This window comes from Mirounga leonina, unplaced genomic scaffold, assembly GCF_011800145.1.
Source record: "Mirounga leonina isolate KUSES-001 unplaced genomic scaffold, KU_Mleo_1.0 Mir_200, whole genome shotgun sequence".
NCBI lineage: Eukaryota > Metazoa > Chordata > Mammalia > Carnivora > Phocidae > Mirounga > Mirounga leonina.
In genome coordinates this window covers 22860945-22884558 of record NW_023270503.1, presented here as the reverse complement: position 1 = coordinate 22884558, position 23614 = coordinate 22860945, and the positions used below count along the sequence as shown (strand labels likewise).

General features: G+C 57.3%; 3 protein-coding genes across 10 annotated transcripts; 1 reads left to right on the top strand and 2 right to left on the bottom strand.

Moving 5' to 3' along the window:
- Positions 1 to 1118: 1118 nt before the first annotated feature.
- GNGT2 (G protein subunit gamma transducin 2) lies at positions 1119 to 5895 on the bottom strand. 3 transcript variants are annotated; one of them, XM_035026910.1, is made up of 5 exons: positions 5632 to 5894; positions 4278 to 4387; positions 3858 to 3878; positions 3195 to 3300; positions 1119 to 2799 (listed from the first exon to the last, which is right to left on the bottom strand). In XM_035026910.1, exons 4-5 carry the CDS (start codon positions 3276 to 3278, stop codon positions 2674 to 2676), a joined length of 210 nt encoding a protein of 69 aa, XP_034882801.1. In that variant the 5' UTR covers positions 3279 to 3300; positions 3858 to 3878; positions 4278 to 4387; positions 5632 to 5894; the 3' UTR covers positions 1119 to 2673. The 3 variants fall into 3 exon arrangements, with proteins under 3 accessions (XP_034882801.1, XP_034882802.1, XP_034882800.1); XM_035026911.1 differs by lacking the exon at positions 3858 to 3878 and having other exon boundaries at positions 3195 to 3279; positions 5632 to 5895; XM_035026909.1 differs by lacking the exon at positions 3858 to 3878 and having other exon boundaries at positions 5632 to 5890.
- A 113-nt stretch (positions 5896 to 6008) lies between these two features.
- ABI3 (ABI family member 3) lies at positions 6009 to 15590 on the top strand. 2 transcript variants are annotated; one of them, XM_035026901.1, is made up of 8 exons: positions 6009 to 6442; positions 10722 to 10889; positions 11929 to 12105; positions 13451 to 13536; positions 13668 to 13763; positions 13951 to 14105; positions 14637 to 14774; positions 15106 to 15590. In XM_035026901.1, the coding sequence occupies exons 1-8, from the start codon at positions 6326 to 6328 to the stop codon at positions 15267 to 15269; spliced, it is 1101 nt and encodes a 366-aa protein (XP_034882792.1). In that variant the 5' UTR covers positions 6009 to 6325; the 3' UTR covers positions 15270 to 15590. The 2 variants fall into 2 exon arrangements, with proteins under 2 accessions (XP_034882792.1, XP_034882793.1); XM_035026902.1 differs by having other exon boundaries at positions 6385 to 6442; positions 8022 to 10889.
- A 1222-nt stretch (positions 15591 to 16812) lies between these two features.
- PHOSPHO1 (phosphoethanolamine/phosphocholine phosphatase 1) lies at positions 16813 to 23173 on the bottom strand. 5 transcript variants are annotated; one of them, XM_035026904.1, is made up of 5 exons: positions 22824 to 23173; positions 21602 to 21700; positions 19609 to 19720; positions 18478 to 18596; positions 16813 to 17756 (listed from the first exon to the last, which is right to left on the bottom strand). In XM_035026904.1, exons 3-5 carry the CDS (start codon positions 19651 to 19653, stop codon positions 16865 to 16867), a joined length of 1056 nt encoding a protein of 351 aa, XP_034882795.1. In that variant the 5' UTR covers positions 19654 to 19720; positions 21602 to 21700; positions 22824 to 23173; the 3' UTR covers positions 16813 to 16864. The 5 variants fall into 5 exon arrangements, with proteins under 5 accessions (XP_034882795.1, XP_034882794.1, XP_034882796.1 ...); XM_035026903.1 differs by having other exon boundaries at positions 22935 to 23171; XM_035026905.1 differs by lacking the exon at positions 22824 to 23173 and adding an exon at positions 22151 to 22233.
- Between the last annotated feature and the right edge of the window lie 441 nt (positions 23174 to 23614).

Below are 23614 nucleotides of genomic sequence, written 5' to 3'. Positions count from 1 at the left end.
TATAATGAGATTGGCTGAACTTATTCAAGGTTGCAGAATGGTAAGTTGGGGGTCAGGATGGAATTCTCAGGAAGGAGTTGGGAAAGCAGTGGACACTTCCCCGGAGATCCTAGATTCTGACCAGGGGCCCATGACCTCCCCAGTAGGCCCAGGGCATGCCCTGGAGGTGGGGCCCACTGAGCGGGGCTGAGTTTGCAGCTCTAGCGGGATCACTGTATTATTTTAGGTTTATTTTCACCTACTTTGCCGTCTTTCTAGTCATCTCCCAAGCCAGAAGCCCATCATCCCTGACAACTCCCTCTCCATCACCCATCACTCCGCGAGATGTCAAGATCGGAAAACTTCATTTCCCAAAGAACTCCTCACCCCACCTCCCACTCTAGACTTAAGACGGCAACTCCCCCAATCTAAGGACCATCTCCTTAACTGTCTCTCCGCCTCCATTCTTTCTCCTTTCAATCTTGTCAAAAGCCAGTTTCCTTCTAAATGCAAACATTGCCAACTCACACCCCAGATGAAGGTGGGTGACGCGAAGACCCTTCTGCTCATCTCCAAGCCCACCTCTCTAGCAGTGAATTCCAAAGATCTAGGCCTCTCCTTGGACAGTCCCACTCCAACCCGGTTGGTGTTTGTATTCAAACCCTGGTTCCTACATTTTTCCCTTCTCATATCTATGCGTCTGTTTATACGGCCACTTCAGCCAGATTTGCCATGCATCTGCCCATTTACAACTTCAGTGTTTAGGATTCAGCTCCGGATATCACCTCCTTCTAGAGGCTTTTACGGATTTTCCCTCCCAGGACGCAACTCACCCATTTGGCTGGATTAGGCTGCCCTCCTATGGGTCCCCCTGACGCCCCCCACCACACACACAGACTTTGCACTGAACGCATTGTATCATGTGAGTCCTTCTGATGTAGTTTTTGAATGTAGGTGAGGTTTGGTGGGGTGAGGTCCGGAGTCGACAGCCAAGAAAGAATTCTTGAGACGTCTTTGGTGCAAAATGGTGGTTTTAATAAAGCACGGGGACAGGACCCGTGGCAGAAAGAACTGCTGCATCGGGGTTGTGAGGGGTGACTTGATTATATACTTGGGAGTTGGGGGTAAGGAAAAAGCGAGGTTTTCAAAAAGAATTTTTGTATGCTAAAGAGGACCTACAAGATACTGGAGGCCTTGCCATTGTCAAGTTAAGGTGGTTTTTCCCTCTTTACTAGATTACTGTCTTAACAGTAAGACAGTTGGGAGTTTCCTTCTGGAAGTTAGGTTATTGATAAGAATGTTTTTTTTTTTTTCTTGGTAAATCACTAAGACCTTTGTAAAATGAGGGAGACTCCTGTCTTGCAGGACTGGGATCTCTATGAGTTAACCATTTGTTTTTCCTTCCCTTAGCTTTAGGGCAGCGGGGAGTGCCTGAGGAATGTCACACGGATCCCACGGGGGGGGGGGGCAGGGCTGCAGGGTGTCCCCTTGTGCTCTGTCCTCCGCTTGCCTTCTGCGCCCTCATCACTTCTGTGGTTCCATAAGACTATAATCTCCTTGCTAACAAGGCCCAGGAATCCGCATCCTCCTTAGCAGGAACCAGCCTCCCTCCTGCTAATCAAATCCTGTCGCTCGGCTGGCTGCGTCCTGCCTGTTGCAGCCGGTGGGGAACACAGTTCTTTTTTTTTTTTTTTAAAGATTTCATTTAGTTATTTGACAGAGAGAGACACAGCGAGAGAGGGAACACAAGCAGGGGGAGTGGGAGAGGGAGAAGCAGGCTTCCCGCCGAGCAGGGAGCCCGATGCGGGGCTCGATCCCAGGACCCTGGGGTCATGACCAGAGCCGAAGGCAGCCGCTTAACCGACTGAGCCATCCAGGCGCCCTGGGAACACAGTTCTTAACTGGGCTCACAGGGAGGTCCTTCAAGGCTTCACGCATCTCCCTCTTGGGCCTCTGTCTGCCCCGTCCCCCCGCACGGCCCACTGGCCTGCAACAGTTCACGCGGACCTTGCCCGTGGCCCTGAGCGTCTGTCTGTCTGCTGAGTGCCCCACACCACTGTTGGTCCTTTCGCGGAGTAGCGCTTCCTGACTTCATTGCAAACTCAGTTCCCGCCACGTTCGCGCTGCTACTCTTCTCTCCCTAGGACCCAGCACGGAACAGACGTTCCGGAACATTACATAAATCATGACATCATGACTTTACAAACTCTTTTTGTCGTCAGGCCCTCTGGAGTGACTAGGAGGAGGCCCACAGGGTCAGACGTGAGATGGGGAAGAAGGGCCCCCCCAACTCTGGCCCTCAACCCAAACTACTCTGAGTAGGAATGCTGGCTCCTAGGAAGAGAGTGGAGGGAAAGACGGGACGGCTCCAGGGAGGGGTAGACGTCCCTAAGGGTGCTGTCCGGGGTCTCAGGGCGTGGCCAGCTCTTGGGACCCCACCACAGAAGGTGCCAGTTGCTGAGCCCAAGAAGCTGTCCTCGAGGGCCTCCAAGTGGCCCAGCAGGTGGAGGAGAGGAGAACTGAAGGTGGGAGTGGGGCATAGCTCCCCAGTGCACGGGCCAGGTGTCTACTCCTACTGTGGCCGAGAGAGGGTGGAGAGTCCCCTGGTCCCTGGGAGTCCCCGGACACTGGGTTCCCGGTGAAGAGCAGGGCTGAGGAGGGACAGATGGGCAGGGGGGCGGGGCCCCAGGGCCCTCAGTTTATCGCACACCCGCCCTTCTCCTTGAAGGGATTCTTGTCCTCAGGGATACCTTTGAGGAGAAGGTCGTTTCCTGCTTCAGCCTCCACATAATCCTTGATTTCCTTTCCTGTCGTGGAAATCTGTGAGAAAACAAAGGGTGGTTCCAGCCCTCTTTTGTCTGTGGGCATCCATGATTTGCTCGGTGCAGGAAAACAGGGCCTGGACAGGGGGCTGGGGAGGAGAAAGAGAAAGGGGCAGGCGGGGGTGGGGGGTGAGTGCTTAGCTCCGAGGGGCGCTGGGCCAGGCCCGCTGCGGCCTCCAGGCTGCGGGGTTCGCTCCTGGCCCCTCTGTGGGGCTAAACCCCAGCCTCCCTCTGCAGCCTCGCTTGGCCCAGAGGCACCTCCCACTCCTGCCCCTTCTGCTGTTCTGCGGAGGCCTCACCAGCCCGCCGCCTGTCGCTTCCCCTGGGGGCCAGGCTCTGTGAGGACCAGGACACCATGGCAAACAGAGTCAGGGAAGGGAAGAGGGGACTCACCAGGGTTCGTGGGGTCTTGACTTCCTTCTTCAACTGTTCCACCTCCATCTTCAATAGCTCCTTCTCGCTGAGCTCCTGGGCCATCCTGCTCCAGAGAGACCTGCTCCTGGCAAGGGTTCCGCGGCTGGGATTGCAAACCCCCTGGGCTCCCCACAGAAGCTCCCTCCTGCACTTTCCACACCTCAACTTCCACCCTCTTTCCTGTCCATCCCCTCACTTCACACGGCAGATTAATTCCCACCCCGCCCCATCACGAGTCCAGGCTCTGGAGGAGAGGGTGGTACCCCCAGTCTGATGGGGGAGGCACAGCCCCCAGTCTGATGGGGGAGGCACAGGCTCTGCCCTTGGAGTAGGATCTGTCTATGGACGGAACAGGAATCAGAGCATGGAGAAGGGAGAGAAAAGGAGTATCTTTCAGTGAATAGAATTTGGGAAGCCAGGTTATTGTTTCACATAATGGCACAGGTAGACGTTTTCGGGAAACAGCAGGTCCTGCCAGGGGAGACTGTACCCTAGTGGTTAAGTGAAAGGCTCTGGAGCCTGCCAGACTCCAGTTCTGATCCTGGTTCTGCCATTTCCAAGCTGTGAGGCTTAGGCAAGTCACTCAACCTCCTTGAGTCTTAGTGTCCCTGTCTGCAAAATGGGTATAATAACGGTACCTACCTTGTAGGATTTTTGTGAATCCTAAGAAAATAATGCATGTAAAATATTTTAATCCTCTGTATGGCACATCATGACTATTATTATTATTGTTATAGTTACTGATATCATCATCATCAGGACAGGGTTATCAGGAAGGCCTGGCGGGGGCCCAACTTTAATAATTCTAAGACTAGGGCGCCTGGGTGGCTCAGTTGGTTAAGCGACTGCCTTCGGCTCAGGTCATGATCCTGGAGTCCCTGGATCGAGTCCCGCATTGGGCTCCCTGCTCGGCAGGGAGTCTGCTTTGCCCTCTGACCCTATCCCCTCTCATGTGTTCTCTCTCTCTCATTCTCTCTCTCTCAAATAAATAAAATCTTTAATAAAAAAAAATAATAATTCTAAGACTAAATCCCAGCCCAGTGCAACCTCAGCCCCTCTCACCTGCCAAGAAAGAGCGTGCACTTCAAGTCACTGGTCTTCGACTCAGACAAGATGGTGTTTGAGCTTCCCGGCTCCTCAGCTTCTGAAAGTCTTCAGATAAAGCAGATGGTCTGAAAGCCAAAATCTCTAATGCCTAAGCTGATCATGGGCTCAAGGTCCTAAGCCCACCCGCTGGCTTGAGCCTCCAAGCCCTCACTGCCACTGGAGCGGACACCCTGCCCCCTACGTCCGCCTTGCTCCTTTCGAGACCCGTCTGGCTTATAGCCAGTTCTCACCCTCAGCCCGACACACTCCCCTCCCCGTGCCTTGTCTGCCAAGCCCTCCCATCCGCTACCTCTGAGCCTGCTCTGAGACTATTCTTCTCAGTGAAGCAAGTCCTAGACCAGCTCCTAACGTCCCTCACCCAAGAAGCCTTTGTGTCTCCCATTGGAGCCCCGTGATTATACCTTACAAGCTTCTCTTAGCTCAATCTTCCTTCACGCATTCAATAAAAATGGGCTCCTTACTTAGGATGCTGTTCTTGTCAACACTTGGGGCCATCGCCACCTCCAGTGCCTGTGTCCATGCTTCTTGGCCTCCATGCCTTCTCTGAGCCTTGAGCGTGGGTCTCCCTCACCAATCGCTGAACACAGGGCCCATATCCTGATATTTCTCTCGGTCTCCTTCCAGGACCACCCAAGGGCTATGCTGTTTAATAGACACTAAGCTCGGGCGCCTGGGTGGCTCAGTTGGTTAAGCGACTGCCTTCAGCTCAGGTCATGATCCTGGAGTCCTGGGATCGAGTCCCGCATCTAGTCCCGCATCGGGCTTCCTGCTCGGCGGGGAGTCTGCTTCTCCCTCTGACCCTCCTCCCTCTCTCAGTGTCTGTCTCTCATTCCCTCTCTCAAATAAATAAATAAAATCTTAAAAAAAAAAAAAAAGACACTGAGCTCCTGCTCAGGCTGACACCTGTCCCATGGCAAGGGGACCCTCCCAAGAAGCAGATGCTTAAGAGATCAATACGGTCAGTTAGGGATCCTCTTTTTGTCCTGTCTCTAGGTTGACAGGAGGGGCTCTGGAAGTGGCTGGGAGGAGGCCTGGAGCCCATCCTGACTCCCCCGCTCCAGGGTCTGAGTCCCACTCACAGCTGGGCGCGCGAAGAATTTAGGATCAGGACAGGAGCCTGGAGGTTTCTAGTCCAACTGTGCTGGAAATACAGGATGGAGAGCACAGGCCTCTAGAGGCCAGCTCGGTGCTCGGTCCACCGCTGCTTCCTAAGACCGACCAGTTAACCTGCAACTTGCACCTGGTGCTTCTCGAAGCCAGTTCCTTGCTGTTGTCTAATCCGAATCCCTGGCGCTATAGCTGGGCTTACCTCCATCAGGCACAGAGCATGTGCACCAGGGCTTCTTCACACACAGCCCTTCCGAGGTTTGCTCACGCTTCTCAGGGGACCTCTGGATGTGTCTTTCTGCTGTCTGAGCTGATTCCTCTGGCTGCTGCCTTGGCTGGTTTCCATGGTTGCTGGGCCACCCTACAGCGCCCGGCACGACTGGTCTCCATATCCTACCCACCCTCCACTCCCCGGGCCCTTGGTGACTCATCCCTGAGCTTCCCAAGGAAGCCCCCACCCTCTGCCCTTTCCTCCCCTTCCATGAGTGGAAAATCCGCCTCCACCGCCCACCCAGAGCAGGCCAACCCCCTTCCTCCTCAGTCCCCCACTCCGTTCCCCACCCCCCCAAACAGTTTCCTCTCCAGGCCCAGGGAGCAATCACAGCCCCCCGACCTTGGCTTCCTCTGCTGGGAGGGATTGGGGGACTGGGCCCCCACAGGGGCCCCTGGCTTCCCCCTTCCTCTGGGCAGGGGGCAGAGAGGCGCGGGCCCAGGGAGCGGAGACTGACTTCCTCTTGTCCCGGAATGAGCCTGCCTGCCCTTTGCAAGCAGGTTTGGGTCTCTCACTGAGAGGAAACCAAAAGCGGCGAGAGGGGGAAGACAGAGCGACCAATCAAGAGCAGGGTGAGGCACAAAACCAGCGGGCTCCCTGGGGAGCCGGCCAGAGGCGGGGGGCCATGTCGGAGCTTCAGCAGCTGCAGGAGTTCGAGATCCCCACGGGCCGGGAGGCTCTGCGGGGCAACCACAGCTCCCTGTTGCGGGTCGCGGACTACTGCGTGGACAACTACGTGCAGGTAGGCAGCATGGGCACCCGCCCCGACACCCTGGCCCCCCCGCCCCCGGAACCCACCTTCAAGGCAGGACCGTGAGAGGCATCCTGACAGGTGCTCGTCCTGGGCCCACCTGGGAAAGCCTCCACCCCAGGCCTCAGCTCCATTCCAGTCCCCCCCAGACTTCAGCCCTGACCCCATGTTACCCAGCCCCACCGTGCCCCTTCCCTCTCCCGGAGCCCCAGAGACCCCCCGGGCAGGCCACACTGTTCCGCCTGTCAGCAAGCCTCACCCGACATTCGTCTCCTTCCTGGGTCCCGTGCAGATGCAGGGGCCCAGACTTGTCCTCACACAAATGCCAGCATTATCACGTGCACGCTGACTCTGGGTGAGACCTGAGAACCTCCCGAAGAGTGTCGTGAACCTGAGAGGCACCAGGGGGAGAATCCTTTCCCTGATATTTGAGCGAGAGTGGAGAGACATCAGGCTAGGCTGGGTCTGGCGCAGAGACAGAGGCATGGACAGCATGATGGCTGGGAGCAGTCCACCAGCACAAGATTTTAGAGCAGTCTCCTAAACTGTGTAGTTGTTCCAGGACCATGAACGTGGATTCTCGGATCACGGGAAGAGGATCGAGGGAAACTTAGCAATGATTGAGCACCTCTGTTTTTTCCATTAATCCTCATAACCTCATGAGACAAGTATTATTATTCCTCTTTCATAGATGAAGAACCAGCAGTGCAGGGAGGCAAGGTGACTTGTCCAAGGTCATACAGCTTGGACTTGGCAGAGTTGAGCATCAGCCTCCTGACTTCTGAAGCCGGGCTCTCTCCTCTCCACATTTCCCCTCCCCTGCCAGGCCCTAGGACTTAAAGACAGTTTCTTTGCACTGGCAGGCCTGGGAAGCTCCTGGCTCAGTAGGAGCGTTGAAAAAAATAATGGAAGTAGCAAGTGCTTATGGGAAAATGGCAGATTCAAGAGAGTCAGTGGTGATACCAGGGAGAACGCTCTGCACCCTTCCTTTGGGCAGGCATGTTATCCTCACTTGGCCTCTTTTAGTCCTCCTCCCAGTCCTGAGAGGAGAAAACCACTCCTACTCCACAGCCAGGAGGCCAAGGTTCAGAAAGATCGGGTCACTTAACGACTGGGTGGCTCAGTCGTTAAGCGTCTGCCTTTGGCTCAGGTCATGATCCCAGGGTCCTGGGATCGAGCCCCGCATCAGGCTCCCTGCTCCGTGGGAAGCCTGCTTCTCCCTCTCCCACTCCCCCTGCTTGTGTTCCTGCTCTCGCTATGTCTCTCTCTGTCAAAAAAATAAATAAAATCTTAAAAAAAAAAAAAAAAGGAAAGATCAGGTCACTTTCCCAGGTCTCTAAGCTGGTGGCAGAACCTGGATTCGAACCCAGAACTCTGACTCCCAGCCCACCCCCAAACCTCTAGTTGAATAACTGCCGTTCATGTAGATGTTAAGTGACCCACTTGTAGATGAGATGGACTGTGGTTTGTAAACCAGCCCGGTCTCAGGATGCTGGAAGGCAGGCTCCTCTTATGGACAAGGAGAGAAGCGGTTCTGCGCATTCCTTCAGTAACCTCTGCACACCTTCAGATTCTTCCAGATGGTTCTCGTTTGTCGGATGCACAGTGTGCACATAGGATTTGGGGTCCCAAAGACCTGAGTCCAGTTTCCAACTCTGCCACCTAGCAACTACAGGACCCATGGCAAGGTGACCCTCTGATTCTTACACCTTTCCTCACGGGGGTCCCATGGGTTAAATGTGAGAATGTGTTAAAGCACTTAGCCCAGTGCCTGTCCCTTAGGAGGGGCAGGATGCATGGAAACTATTACCATGACTGTCATCATCATCATCATCATCATCATCATCATCTTCCGCCGGAAGGATGAAAGGCACATAGAGATAATGAAAGTCAATTCTAGCAAGGCGAGGCAGCCCTTGCAAAAACACCCAGGTCAGAGTCCCTGGGTTCCTGCTTCCTTCATGCAGAACACTAACTAATTGACCTTAGTTACCTTTCCTGGCCTCTCTGAGGATCTCGGTCTGGGGAGCAAATGCCTGCAAAGGATTTGGATGACTTCTCAGAACTGCCCTTAAACAAGGCCTGGTTCCCATGCCCTCTGTCCCTCCCCCAACCCCTCCCAGCACCCCAACCAGGTGTCAGGAAACCCATGGGGAATTGGGGGAGAGCAGGCTGGGGTCAGACTGCAGAGTTCTCCGTCAGAGTCCATTGAGTTTACAGACAAGGTAATTTGCATGATGAATAAGCAGTCAGCCATGACAATGGATCTCATACCTTTATACCTCTGGACATAACTTTGGGCCAAGCCCCAAACCAAAGGTCAGCAGCCTCCTGGAGCTGGACCCAAGCAGACATTTTCCTGTCTGGGCTGACAGTTCCAGGTGGCAGGCCAAACAGGGGACAGTGCCGGCGAGGTGAGCTAGGAAATCTGGGTGCAGACCAAAGGAGGAGTAGTAACCGCTTTGTTCTGGGCCTTCGTTTCCTAGTCTATTAAAGAAAGATCTTGAGCTAGAACAAGACTTGCTCTCCTTTCTGGTTTCAACATCCTCAGTTGATTTCTTTGCCTTTTCAAGGCTCTTGGTTACATAGGCTGATGAGATGTAAACTGCACGCAAATGAGCATCTAGCTGTTGGAACAAAGACAAGGAGGGGCTGCCCAGAAGGTTCTGGGCCTGCCCTTTGACTCTAGCCTGGCTCAGGCTCCACTGGAGGCACCCTGTTCTGAGAGGTTCCAGGTGTGCTCTCCATTGACAGACCTCGGGGAGCACCCAGGGGCCTTTAGCAAGGAGACTGCGTGCTGCAGCCTTGTCTGTCCATGCACGGGGCCTGGCCCAGATTTGTCCCGGACTCACCCCTACCCTCTAGAGAAAGCTACAGGCTAAATGGCAGTGGCTCCATGATCGGAACCGGCAGCAGCTCCTCATCCAAGATGAGGAAGCTGCCTGGGGAACCAAATGACCGGAGTTTTGCTTTAGCCCCATGGTCTCATCTGGAACTGGAAAAAAAAAAAAAAAAAAAAAACAAACCCAAAAAACCCTCTTCTGTCTTCAGCCATTCCCTGCCCACCCTTCCATCCCTGACTGCCGGTGTGACTCTGGCTAGCACCTGGCACAGTGCCTGGCATGCAGTAAGGAAATACCCAGCAAGTGTTTGGGTTCACATTAAATTCATTAATTAACTCACAAATGCATATGTATTAAATATTGTCTGTATGTTGGGCACTATTCCAGGGTAGGATACAGAGTAAAACAGAGAAGCTCTCTGCCCTCACAGCGCTTACATTTTAGTATGTGGGGGGAAATAGATAATGAAGTAAATAGATAAATAATTTCTGATAGATAGTGCTAAGTGCTATGAGGAAAAGAGAACAGGGTAAATATGGTAGAGAGTCAATATAGAAGTAAGCTAGGAGAATCTTAAGGTGGTGATGAAATGTGTCTCTGAGGAGCTGAGACTTAATAAGAAGGATTCTAGAAAGAAGTATGGCAAGTGCAAAGGTCCTGAGGTAGAAACAATCTTAGCTTGATCTGGGAAAAGGAACCTTATGGCCAATGTGCTTGAGGGGAGTGAGAGGGAGTGGTAGAGGAGAGCCGGGAGAGAAAAGCAGAGCCAGCCTTGTGGGGCCCTATATAGGCCACGGTTGGAAGTCTGGATTTTATTCTCAGTGTATTGGGAAGCTACTGGAGGGAATGAATGAAGTCACTCTTCTCTGGGCTTCAATTTCCTGATCTATAAAATGGACTAGATCATTGGTTCCTAAACACTACTCTGCAGACTGGAGAAAAACAGGAGAACAAGGGTCCCCTGGGGAGCTTTTAAAGGCACAGGTTCATCGACCTTACTCCTTACTCCCACGTCCTTCCTCTCCCATCCTACCAGAGTTCTGATTAGAAGGTCTGGGATAGGGGGTCTGGCGTCGATTTGTTCTTTTTTTTAAGTTTGAAAGTATTGCCTTCCTCTTCCCTTTCTGCTATTCACCCTTTATTCCCAAAGGTCCTCTGGAGGTGGTCAGGTCAATCCTCAGCTTGAGTCTTTGAGGAGGAAGATCTTTCCCTCCCCTTGCACCCCCATTCCTCAGGGTAACAGATTTGCTCTCCTAATGTTCCCAAGTCCCTCTTACTACAACTTCATTCTCACAGAAACCACGTCAAACATCTAGAGTTACTGCTTTCTCCCAGTTCAGCCCCCATCCTCCCTCTCCCATCTTACCCACCCAGCCAAGGATCCAGCGGAAGGGGCTGGCCTCCGACCAGAGCTGTGTGTATTTCAGGCCACAGACAAGAGGAAGGCGCTGGAGGAGACCATGGCCTTTACCACCCAGGCACTGGCCAGTGTGGCCTACCAAGTTGGCAGTCTGGCCGGACACACTCTGCGTCTGCTAGACCTGCAGGCCGCCTCCCTGCGGCAGGTGGAAGCCCGTGTGAACACGCTGGGCCAGGTAAGGGCTGTGGGAGGGCTTCTTGCATTGGCTCCCTGTTCTTTGGCCCCACTCGGACATGTTCTCCAGCAATAAGTTCTTTCCCGCCTTCCTCCAAACGCCTGACTCCGCCACAGGAGCTTGGCATTTCCCGAGGGTATTGAGCCTCCTTATCTCTGTGGTTATGTCTCCATACTGGGCCTTTCTGCCCTACCAGACTAGGAACTCCTTGAAGGCAGTCCTTTTCCTTTCTGACTTCTTTCTGAATTCTATCCTGCATGGTAGGAAGCAGGATTTACCAGTAGCGGTGGGTGCCTAGTACAGGAAAGAGGCAAGTGGATCTTGTTTCCAGCTAAACACAGGCAGTGACCTAATAAGTGTCCTCATCCCGGAGTGTTTGCCTGGCAAGGTCATCTTCAGCCCCGAAAGCACGGCCACCACCACGCCGTGCCCCCGCCCAGCTAGGACACATGCCCTCCTCCTCCCTTTCTGGATCCTTGGCTGAGGAATTGCCCCATCAGCCACGTGCACACAGCCACTGACCCATCAGCCCGCCCATCACCCGCATGTTCACTGCGCACTGTGCCTTTTCCTCTCACCCCAGTAGACCGGGCTTCCCACCCTCCCAGTGTTGTGAGTTTCCCCACAGAACATTCCAAGAGGGAGTGAACTCACTTCTTTGTCCCCCCAAGAGAGACAGTCACTCCAGCCACGATGCTCCACCACCTCTGCGTTCTCCACCTCTGCTGCCCAGCCAGCCCAGCGCTCCCCTCTCTTCCCAGCAGCCCCAGGGGTGCTGTGTTTTCTCTTTTCCTCTGGTTCCTGCTCAGCTAATAATAACCCTCATTCTCTTCCACCAGGAAGTTGCTCCAAAGTGGTTCCATCCTCCCCTGGCAACTCTTCCCAAATGCCGTGTGACCCTGGGGACAGCATTTACTCTGTCTCTGGACCTCACGGCTTCCCCTGGCCCCTACGCCCACCCCAAAGTCTCTATCCTCTTCCTCCCGTAAGAGGAAGGACAGAGACTGCCCCACTGTCACCTCAAACCCTGTCATGGCAGATGGTGAACATGCACATGGAGAAGGTTGCCCGAAGGGAGATCGGCACCTTGGCCACGGTCCAGAGGCTGCCCCCTGGTCAGAAAGTCATCGCCCCCGACAGCCTCCCTCCCCTCACGCCCTACTACAGGAGACCGCTTAACTTTGGCTGCCTGGATGACATTGGCCATGGGATCAAGGTAGAGAGAGGGACCCTCCTCTTTCCCATAACCCACCCTCTCCTCGTCAGGGCTCCCTTCTCCTCGGGCCCCCAGTTCTCTTCCACATCCACATCCCTCCGTGTCCCAACCTGCCGCCCTGGTCTTTCCTCACTCCCTGAAGCCATCACCCTAAGCGGACCCCTTCTCTCCAAGCCTTCCTCCTTAAAAGTCCTTCCTGACGGGTCCCTCCACCACTGGCCTTTACCCTGTCCTCAGATGATCTGCTGAGGGTGCATCTGAGCACCCCCCCTCCGTGGGGGCTGGGTGTGTGTGAAGGGGAAGCGGGGAAGGGAGGTGTCAGGTCGTGCATGAGAATGGCTCCCCAGCCACATGAGAAGGCAACTTCCTCTGTCTGGAGGCTTGAGGTCACCGCAGCACTCACCCCAGAGCCGCTTGCTGGTGGGTGGGAACTGGTGGGGATGCAGCCACTCAAAGGGGGCCTGGTGAAGACCGGGGAGCCTGACACTGCCATTGCCTTCTCGGCTGTCTCCCGGAGAGGTGGGAGAGGACACGTCCCCAACCCCACTTCCTCAGTTCCCACAGGCCAACATTCCAGGTTAGACTAAAGCTCCCCTGGGTCTCAATGACCCCTGGAAACCCTTCCCATCCCATAATATGCAGACCACACTCCCTCCTTCGGGCACCAGGCCTCCCCACCCTTAAGTTCTTCTCATTGCCCAGCTTCTACTCTTTATGACTCAGCTCAGGACCCTCTTGTCTTGTGCCTAGTGGACAATAGCAGAGGACAGCATTCCCCATGTCCCCCATGCTTGGGGACACCCCACCAGTAACGCAGGTGCTCCCTTGCCTGTGGGCTTGGCCTGGCCATTTGTGCATTTTAAATGCCCTGCCCCTCTCTGTCCCGAGCTTCCTAAAGCCGGTTCTGCAGACCCGTCCGAACGGCAGGTGGGATGCTTCTAAGTGTGTTGGTCCTCTCCTCCCTCCCCGCTGCCCCCACCTCCTCAGCCTCGCGTGGGGGTCGGGCTCTATCAGAATTAGAGACCACCAAGCTGGCCACTGAGATGTTTTGGGCGCGAGGGGCGGATGCTAGGCGGTGCGGAGGAAGTGGCCTTCAGACCGTGTCTGCTCCGGGTTTCCGTCGGGCCTGCAGCCGGCCCGACCAGAGAGGCCCGGGGCCCAGGCGGCAGCAAGAGGGGGTGGCTGTGGGGTGGGGTGGGAGAGGGGGCTGGGAAGTGGAAGTGGGAACTTGCTGTGCCCGCACTCTCCCTCCCAGTTCGCGGCCGCCTCTCCCTCGTTTCCTTTCTGGGACCAGGGCGCTGAGGGGGGCCCATAGACGTCAGCCCCGCCCCCTGCCCCCCCGCAGGATCTGACCACACAGCTGTCGCGGACCGGGACCCTCTCGCGCAAGAGCATCAAGGCGCCTGCCGCACCTGCCTCCGCCACCCTGGGGTGAGGCCTCGCGCTCCTGCAACTCTCCTCCCCCCCCTCCACGCAGAGAAGCCAAACTTCCTCCTGCCCGCACCTGACCCCTGCTCGCCGAAGCCTTCCTTCCCCCCCACTGACGACACCCTCCCCCCCAGGAGGCCACCCCGGATCCCCGAGCCCGTGCAGCTCCCCGTGGTGCCCGAGGGCAAACTCTCCGCCGCCTCATCGGTTTCTTCCCTGGCCTCGGCAGGGTGAGCCCCACGAGTCCAAGTGGGGGGTTGAGGGGAACTCCTGCCAGTTGTCAGGGTGACTACTAGGGTCGGGAGGACGCTCATCACAGGCCCGGGGCGCACGACTGAAGGGGAGGGGCGGGGGGGGATGCTGAGTCAGGGAAGGTGTCCCCCAACCTAGCCGAGCCCCGCTTTCTCTGGTCTTCAGCAGCGCCGAAGGTGTCGGTGGGGTCTCCACGACCAAGGGGCAGGCAGCACCCCCACCCCCACCTCTCCCCAGCCCCACGGCCCCACCCCCTCCACCGGCCTCCGAGGTCTTCCTGCCGCCCCCTCTGCCGGAGGAAGTGTCCCTGCCCCTGCCGGGTAAGGAGCTCCGCCCTCTCCTCGCTCAACCGCGGGGTCTCTTCTCACCTCCCCACCCTCGCCCTCCAATCGGCCCGCCTCAGGGAACGCCTCGTCCGGGTAGGGGTAGCGGAGAGGAAGGGGCCCGAGAAAGTGAGCTAACAACTCAGCTTAGCGCCTGCCTTATACCAGGCTCTGTGTTCTAGCTTCTCATCCATTTTCGCAACTAAACTTTTAACAACCGTGAGAGGATCTTCACACTCTGGTTTAACAGATGGAAGTTGAGGTTGACAGGTTCAATTAAGTGACCTGCCCGAGAGTCACCCAGCTAAGTGGCAGAGCCTCACTGCCCTACACTGCTCAACATTTGTTTGCTGGGAACCTACTGCGTTCTAGAAGCCTCGTCCTGGAGGCCATGATGGGCTGGGGCTGGAGAAAGATTACAGAAAATGGGTAGATGCCGGAGCTCCGACTTTGAACAGCGAAGTTTCCTGGAGGCCATTGGAGGGGGTCCGCTGGGCCACATCTGCAGGCTTTCTCTTTCCCTCCCAGCACCGGAGTTGCCTCCACCCCTGGACCTGCCCCCTCCTCCGCCCCTGGATCTAGATGAACTGGGGCTGCCGCCTCTGCCCCCACCAGACTTTGGGCCTGAAGAGCCTAGCTGGGTCCCTGCTGCGTACCTGGAGAAAGGTACCTGACTCCTGGGACTAGGGATCCCTCCCCACTCCCCCCCCCCCCGGGTTCTACTCTAGAATCTGCAAAGGTATAAGCCTGTACACCACCCCCACACACACCCCTCCCTATTTCCTGATGAACTGACCAAACGTTCATCCAGGAGTGGGGATCCAAGCTGGAAAGACAGCAGCTGGCCTGGCACTGAGTATTATTAAACCCAGCTGGGGAGGGGGTACCAAGAGCTTCGGAGCCCCACTCCCTGCAGCCGTCCCCCTAGATGTTCCCTGACATCCCCATAGTAGGGCGGGAGGCACGTCTCATGGCAACCTCTCCTCCCGCCCTGCAGTGGTGACATTGTACCCATACACCCGCCAGAAGGACAACGAGCTCTCCTTCTCCGAGGGCACCATCATCTGCATCACACGCCGCTACTCAGATGGCTGGTGCGAGGGCGTCAGCTCGGAGGGCACTGGATTCTTCCCGGGGAACTATGTGGAGCCCAGCTGTTGACAGCCTGGGGCTCTCTGAGCTCCTGACCCACGCACGGCCCCGAGTGAGGTCCTTGAGTTCCAGCACAAAGCCAGCTCCACGGTCAAGGCTGGACTAGGCCTGCCCACCTCTTGGTCTGTGAGCTGGGCCTGTCCCTTCCCCTCATTTTGGTGGGAAGGGGTCCTGGGGAGAGAGAGGATGTACCCAAAGGCCTGCTGTGGACAGGAAAGAACTGGAAGTCAAAGAGTTTGGTGATCTTGTCCACAGAGGACCCCCTACTCCACGAAGGATGGGGTCTCCAGCTGCAAGTGCCAACTTCGAATAAAACTCTGATGACTTCCTGGCGATTGCCCTGCAGGGCTAGGGGGCCCGAGAAAGAGAGAGAGAGAGAGAGAGAGAGAAGGGAGTGAAAGGCTCCTGCTAATTACTGAGCCCCCTCTGCCTGCCCGGGCAGCCGCCTCTCCCCATCATTTCCGTCCTAAGTGCCCTCTACACTAGACCCCTGAGGCTGGGCACCGACTGACTGCATCCTGTTCTTTTGCCTGTTGCTTTGCTGTGTTCTGCTCGGTTTTGGTTCCTCAAGCTGGGCACTCTTCCCCGACAGGGGGGCGGGGGGGTAACACCAACTCCCCCATTTATGTGGGGCTCTCTGAGGGCAGGGATCGCCTCGCCCTCACCCTTCAGACATCGGCGCGAGAGATCTCAGTCAGCGCTTCCCCCCTTCACCTCCTTTATAGCTCTGAAACACCAAAGAGGGAGGGGCTTGGCTTTCGCTGGCTCTGCTTTAAAACATCATGGCTTTCTGTTCCATACGGGAGGAGGGGGCGCAGAGTGCCCAGCCCGCGGGGCGACTTTGGTAAAGTCCCTGGTCTCTTGCTGCATAGACGAGGCTGGGGTGAGAGGAGACACCGTCGCGCGCTGCGAGGTCCCGGGCTGGATGGACCCCAGCCGGACCGTGTGCTACCTCGTTCCACCACCAGGAGGCGACTGTTCCCTCCGGCTCTTTTCCCCCCCACTTTGGGGATGCTGGCGGGGGGTGGGCGGTGGGGTGGAGTGCGGGAAGGGAGGCAAGAAGAAAAAGGGTGTAGTGTGGAGACGCGGTAGGTAAAGCAAGACCTAGGCCTGAGGCCGTCGGTGGAGAGCCTCATCTCTCTCGGCTGGGATTCCGGCGCGACCTGGAGGCTTTCGGGACGGAGTTCCCTTAACAGAAGAAAGGGGGTTGGGAAGGTTCCGCAGCTCAAGGGAGCAGTTAAAGCAGCGGGAGATGTTCCTTTCTCCCCTGCCAGGGAACCCCTTCCTCCCAGTTCGGAGGACAAGGATTTTGGAAACACCGCTGCCTTCCCGGGTATGCGCACCCCCTCGGTGGGGCCAGACTCCAGAATGAAACGTTGCAGTGCAAAGGGGGCAGGCAGCCGCGCTGGGTTAACTGCATAGATAGGGACGGCTCCGAACTCCCTCGCCCAGCCCCCGGGGGGACGAGCCCGGAATCCCCGAAATTCCCGGAGGGACATACCGAAGCCAAAGGGAAAAGGGAGTAATAAAACTAGGTTTGTCTTTCCCGCTCTCCCCCCACCCCGCCCCTCCTCCGCCCGGGCGCCCCCTGCAGGCCGCCGTCCTCAGCACGTCTTCAGCACCTGTTGCAGATGGAGGCGCACGTCGGTGGCCGTTTCCCAGGGCACCACGCTGGCGCGGAACGAGCTGGGCTCGGCCTTCTGCGCCTCCTGGATAAGGCGGTGCATGGGGTAGCCGCGGCGCGGGAAGGCCACGTCGCCGCCCGCCAGCAGCCCCATGGGGCAGAAGTCGTTGGCGCCGTCGCCCACGTAGAAGAGGCGCTCGAAGTGCACGCCGTCGTGGGCCCGCTCGCGCAGGTAGTCGCTGAGCACCTTGTGCTTGCACATGTTGGCGGGGCAGCGCGCGCAGCTGTGCGTGTGGAAGGGCCGCAGCGCCAGCAGCCCCCGCGCGTCGGGCCCCGACGGGTTGCTGAGGATGCGGCGGAACAGGCCTTGGTGGCCCGCGGCGCGCAGCGCGCTCTCCACGCCGAAGGTGTTGGCGTCCGAGATGAGGATCACCTCGAAGCAGGAGCCCTGCTTGGCCACGAACTGCAGCAGGTCGCTCATGCCGGGCGACAGGGGGATGGCCTCGTAGATGGCGCGCAGGTCCCGCGGCCGCACGCCCTGCTCGCCCAGGTACTGGAAGACGCGCTGCATGTACTCGTTGTAGAAGCCCTCGCGGTAGGTGGCCCGCAGGCTCTCGGGCAGCCGCTGGCCCGGCGCGGCGCGCACGATCGAGTCGTCGCTGTTTTCGTCCACTATCGTCTCGTCGAAATCAAAGGTCAGGAGGAAGCGCGGCGCGCCCTGCGCGGCCATCCCACCGTCCTGGGAGCAGGGGAGGGAGGAGGAGGAGGAGGAGGAGGAGGAGGAGGGAGCAAGCGAGAGGGGGCGCGGCGCGGGCCGGCCCGGGAGAGGCTGGTTAGCGGCCCACGGCCAGAGGCGCTGGCACATCCAAGACCTGAGGAGGACCCAAGGCAGGTTAAGCTGGGCGGAGGACCCAACGCCGCCGCCCCCACCCCAGCCTCCCCTGCCCAACCCCGTTGGCGCCTCTCAGTGAACTGTGATGGGGTTTATCCACAGAAGACATCCTCCTCCTGAACCCAGAAGGGCTTCCTTAGCACCTGTTTCTGCTACTCTCCTCTGGGGCCACGGGGCTTAACAGGGTCAGCTAAACGGAGGGGAAGCGCAGCTTCCAAGGGGACACCCCTTTGGGGGAGGTTTCTGGACTAGGTCGTTCTGGAGACTTCCAGTGACCCTTGTTGTTGGTGTGGAGTGCTCTCCACCTTCTTCCCTAACAAACGTAGGTCAGGGAAACCAGGCATTCACCCAACTGAAGCAGCCTCCTCATTCCCTTTTTGGGCCAAGCCCAGCTGATGGGACTGTGGCCAATAGGCCAGGCTCCAGGGAACACTCGTTGGTATCATCCAAGGCATGTGGACTGTGAATGCCAGGTCCTCGGGCCTGGATCGTTACTAAGGGCTGGGCCTGGAGAGCTAAGTGCCTGGGCCTCCGCACTGGCCAGAGAACTAGATTTTAGCTCTTGGAATAACCAGGTCGCTGGGTTGACCCAGGAAGGCTCTCTGGGAGCTGCTTCCAGCCAGATGGGGTCCCAGGTTGGAACACTGCTTCTCCAGGGAGTTTTCGGGCCCTGTGCTGAGAGCTCATAACTAATCACTTGCCAGTTCCCTGGGAGGAACACGTCAGCGGGTGGGGTTTCTGCCAGAGTCCGAAGGCAGCGGGCAGCAGAAGCAGTGGGGCTTGGGGAGGTAGGAGCTTCCCGAGCCAGGCCACGACATACCTGGGAGACAGGTGAGGGAGAGGAAAGAGAGCAGCAGTGGCTGAAAAGGCAGAGGGGAGGGAGCAGGGAGTGGGCACAGGATGGGGAAGGGGAAGGCTAGGAGGAGATCATGCCAGGGGCGCCTGGAGACAGACTGCACAGGGGGACAGGCTGGGGACGGGGGGCTCCAGGAAGTGGAGACCTCGGACCAGAGTCCCACCTACAGAGGACGTGGGACAAGAGCGCAAGTGTGGGGCGCCTGGGTGGCTCAGTTGTTAAGCATCTGCCTTCGGCTCAGGTCATGATCCCAGGGTCCTGGGATCGAGCCCCGCATCGGGCTCCTTGCTCTGCAGGAAGCCTGCTTCTCCCTCTCCCACTCCCCCTGCTTGTGTTCCCTCTCTCGCTATGTCTCTCGCTGTCAAATAAATAAATAAAATCTTAAAAAAAAAAAAAAGAGTGCAAGTGTGAGGCACAAAGAAAGGCAAGCGAATGGAGGCCACAGAAGCCCTCAGCAGCCTGTCCCGCCACCTTTGCCAGCCGGCGGACGGGCAGAGAGCAAATCACGTACCACTTCAGAATACCCACCACACTGCCTTTCTCCCTCCTGGCCTCCCACCTCAGTCAGTCCAGACAGAACCACTCCTCCTTCTGGCTTCTTCCTAACTCGATCTCTGATATTCCTGTGATGTTTGTGGCCTGGCCTACCTTGTGAAACGGAAGTCCAAGCTCCGAATTTCAGAGCTGGGATGTGGACCTAGCTCTCTGCCTCCCTAATAGCACTGTCCCTTTGAGCTCATCCCTAGAGTCACCCTCTGGTCTCATCGACATCCATCTGGGAGTCTCAGTGGCCCAGGATCCCTGGAGTACGTAAAGCAGCAGGACCCCACACCTGGGATGGAAGCTTCCAGGGATTAGTGGAGGCCCAGTAGAGAGGAGGGTAGGCCTAAAGGGGGCTGGATAGGGCTCCTTCCACCCCATAATGGGAAGGGGGTTGAGACCTCATCCTAAGAGACCCCTGGAGGGACCCACTTACCCTAGACAGGCATCGGAGGCCAGCAACTGGAAAACACCCGCTCATTGTCACTGCATCACCCTGGGCACCACCTGTAGGGACTCTGTCGGCCTCCAGCCGTCGTCCAGAGCTCCTGAGAACCACACAAGTTCTGTCTGAGAGCGCCAGCAGCTAGCTTTGTTTCCACTACTAATGCGCACCTGATTCTATCTCCTTTGCTGAGCCCCGGGAACCACTCCCAGGGGCTCAGTGAAAACCCCTCAAATAGGCACAGCGCTCACAGATGGCAAAGCCCTTGCTACGTATCCTCCTACCCACCCCCTGGGACATTCGAGAGGTTATAGGTGATATTAATTGGAGATCCAGAACGGTTAGCCAATTTATTCAAAGGTAAGTGGCAAAGACAGATCTCAAAACCAGAACTTAGGGTCTGAGACCAGCGCTTTTCTCTCCAGTATAATCCTGGCCCCCTTTCTTGTGTCATGGTTTACACATCACCCGCACCAGTGTTCTCCCACTGCTCATCGCAGTCCCATGAATTCAGCAGATAAGGGCCCAGAGAGGTTAACTTGCCAGAGGCTGTGCTGTGTCCCCAGGGAGCCTGGTTCATGAACACCTGGCCACAGCCTTGTATGCTCTCTGCCCTTAAAAGGGAAGGGGCAGATGCCCGGGTCACTGTACCACAGCTGGGGGCCGGGACCCCTGAGCATCACAGATGATCTGGGACTGGCCTCCCTGGTGCTTTCAGAGGCTGGCAATCGGCTGGAAGTCAGTTTGAAATTCCTGCGGGGCTTTGCTGGGTGGCTTTGGGGACAGGGGCTGGCTTCGCGGGGGCTTCAGCAGCTCAGCTACAGAGGACACCACCTACAGCCCCCCACACTTCTCCATGCCCCCTCCCCCCCCCCCCCCACCTTGGGGTTGAATGAGAGACTAGAAGCAGCTGGGACAGATCTGGAAAGATACTGAGAACCAGGGGACTAGACCGGGAAAGGAGCAAAGTCCTGGCTGGTTGCTGCCCTCTGGTGGTGACAGCGGATGACACTGGAAACGCCTGACTTTGTCAAGGTGACATGCTCCCCAGACCATCCCAGACCCTCAGGGAGAAGCTGAGGGCCCCCGAGACAGAGATTGGGACCTCCCAGGAACAGGGCATAGGTCAGAGGGAGGGCCCCTATCCCCTGGAGCTACCCCACCCCTTGCCACGCCCTAACCAGATGTGCATTAAGCCCTTTTGATATGGATGGAGGTGGGTCTCAGCCTTTCCACTGAAGATCTTTCAATCTAGGAATCCGGAAAGGCAGCCAAAGCTGAATGGGGCAGGGGGCAGAAAAAGGTGGGGGTTAGGGGAGGGGTCAAGGAGAAGATGGGAGAGAAGGCATGGGGACACTGGAATAGCATGTTTGGGAGGATGGAAGGGCTCTTCCCAGGCCCTATCTGGACGAGTTCCAAACTTCCAGGATCCTGCCTGATATCCCATGTGTGCCCCCAGGCCTAGTGAGTTTGAGGAGAAAGGTCAGGGGATGCCACTTCTGCGGTAAAAGCAAACAGCCCCACGGCACACACAGACACGAACAACACATGCGGGGCTCGGGGAGAAGAGAGCGGGCCATAGAAAGATACACAGGCTCTTCAAGCAGCCACCCAGAGACCAACTTTCATCCCATAGAAAAGGGTCTCCTGGTTTTGCCCTTGTTTCTTTTTCTTTTCCTTTTAAAAATTTGGAGGAATGGTCCACTGATTTTCAATCATGTACAGAACTTCTCGTTTATTAGAGCAAAAGACATGGTATATTTTTTCATCTAATAATACTATTTAGGGAAATCGGTTCAACATTTGTTGTTTAGTGAGTTGCCCTTGTTTTTTTAGTCCCCAGAGCAGAAAGCCACGCATCCTGAGTTTATTCCCCCAGAAAGAAAAGGCTGTGCTGCCATGCCACCCATACCCCCACGGTAATCAGTGGCACCCCAGGCCCCTCTGGCATCTGCTTCTCATGACGTTCAGAAAGGTTACTCACCTCTGGCAGCTTTGTCCTAAGTGACCAAATCCTTTTGTGGTCACCAAAAAGAGTCCCTCAGAGAAAAGGGGGACAGGATCTAGGAGCTTCTCCAGATGGCTAGAGCAGAGAGAGGAGAGAGGGGTTTCTTTGGGGTGGCAGGGAGTCCATATTCTAGTCCCACCTAAAAGTGGTGCTCGCCTCCCTGATTCCACATCAGATCACCGGATTCCTCCTTGTTTCCTCCTGCCTTTGACAAAAATGCTTTCAGATGATATTTGTGGGAATGGGGATGGGGGAGGGAGAAACAGTTTGAAATTCCCCCCCTCCCCCCTTAATGAGGGGACTGGGAGCCCACAGGACAGTTCGGGGACAGTCTTCCCCAGGAAATGTGGAGGATAGGGATGGAAGTGGGGATGGAGGACCCTGCAGATACCACAGTTACAAGCCTCCTGCCCAAGCCCAGGTGGTCTTCTATCAATCACTAGGAACTGGATCCCACAACTAAGCTGAAGTTTTCTCCCTCCCCAAGACTGTATTCCAGCTTTATCATGGTCTCTTCCTTCTTACCACCATCAGCAGCAAATAGGAAAAACGGAGGCCCAGAGAGGTCAAGCTAGCATCCCGGGGGAGGGGGGGTGGTGGTCACACAACATCAGATGCAGGATCAGAACTCAGGAGTTCCTGGTGCCTCTTGGCAAAGTTGCAGCCAGAGCTCCCCCTATTGCCCTGGAGACCCCCTTGGGCTGTGAGTAAGCTGGCCCTGAGGACCTGGAGCCCTGGTGTCAGTGCATTAGCTGGGACCAGGAGTCCCCTCTGGGCTCGCCCTGCCTGGGTGGACAAGCTGGAAGGGGATCCTCGGTGGACAGGGAGGTGGCAGCTGCCGGTGGAGTGGGGGGAGAGATATTTTTAGAGGTGGCTGGAAAGCAGGCATTCTGGCACACCCCCAGCTGGCGGGTGCTTCGCTCCAATGCGGGGCAGGGGGGTGCGCAGCTCGGGGAGCCCAGGGGACTGGTGGGTGGCGGGGAGCAAGGGGGCACAGATTCCTTCGCTTTGCCCGAGTCGGGGACAGAGGGCTATCCCGGCACCACGTTCGTGGGGTAGGAGAAAGAAGGAGGACTCATTTCTCCGCTCCAGGGACTCCCCCACTGACACACGTGAAGGAGCGCCCTCAAACTCCACGCAGCCCCCACCCCACACTGGGACCCCAGCCCTCCCCTACCTCGGGGAGCCCAGGACTCACGTGGGGAGCGGCAGCGGTAGAGGTCTGTCCCGGCTTAGTTTGGAGTGTAAAGAATGGGGGAGAGGGGCTAGCTGAGGTATTTGGGCGCAGGATGGGGCAAAGGGTGCTTACGGGAATTGGAGGGGACGCGGTGTCTTATCCACCCCCGGATTTCTGGGCTCCGGCTCACGAGTCCCTCCAGTCCCGAGGGCCCGTGGATGATGTGCGTCTGGGCCGCCCCCTCCACCTGCCCCCCATCCCTCCGGGCAGCCGCCGCGTCCCCTTTAAATGCCCGGGAGCCGGAGCCCGAGCCGCGGCTGGCGCTGCGGCTGCCGCAGCACCCGGGCCCACCGCAGTCCCCGCACGTCACAAGCGACTGTCCAATCACAGCGGCGCCGGCGCACATCAAAGGGGCGGGCCGCTTGCGGGCCACGCCTCCCGGCTGTCCCGCAGGCTCCCCGAGCGCGAGCGAAGGTGGGGTTGCGCGCAGGGAGAAAGCAGAGAGGGAGCGCATCCCTGCGGAGGAGCGTGGGTGGGGGGCACCCTCGCTGAAGCGGCTGCGGGGCTCTGCGTGAGTCCCCGCCCGCACACCCAGAAGTGGCAGGGCTGTGCCTCCAGGGCGCTGAGCCCTGAGATTTGCAGAAATGCACCCCTACCGCCAGCCCCCAGGCCCTTCTTGGCTCCTAAGCCCAGCGGTCGGCCCCGTTGCCCCAGCCCAGGAAAAGCAGTTCCTCCCCCACGTGCGCCTAGCTCTGCCCTCCGCGCGGAGTCGCGGCACCTCGCCTCTTGGGACCCTTCCTCGGTTACAGGTT

Coding starts and splice junctions, on each gene's coding strand:
- PHOSPHO1 (XM_035026904.1), bottom strand. CDS start 19,653: ATGAGCGGGTGTTTTCCAGTTGCTGGCCTCCGATGCCTGTCTAGG. Junction 18,597..19,608: donor GCCTCCGATGCCTGTCTAGG/GTAAGTGGGTCC, acceptor CCTGTCTCCCAG/GTATGTCGTGGCCTGGCTCG. Junction 17,757..18,477: donor GTGTTCCTCCCAGGGAACTG/GCAAGTGATTAG, acceptor GGTCCTCCTCAG/GTCTTGGATGTGCCAGCGCC.
- ABI3 (XM_035026901.1), top strand. CDS start 6,326: ATGTCGGAGCTTCAGCAGCTGCAGGAGTTCGAGATCCCCACGGGCCGG. Junction 6,443..10,721: donor GCGTGGACAACTACGTGCAG/GTAGGCAGCATG, acceptor TGTGTATTTCAG/GCCACAGACAAGAGGAAGGC. Junction 13,764..13,950: donor TCTTCCCTGGCCTCGGCAGG/GTGAGCCCCACG, acceptor TCTGGTCTTCAG/CAGCGCCGAAGGTGTCGGTG.
- GNGT2 (XM_035026911.1), bottom strand. CDS start 3,278: ATGGCCCAGGAGCTCAGCGAGAAGGAGCTATTGAAGATGGAGGTGGAA. Junction 2,800..3,194: donor TCAAGACCCCACGAACCCTG/GTGAGTCCCCTC, acceptor GTTTTCTCACAG/ATTTCCACGACAGGAAAGGA.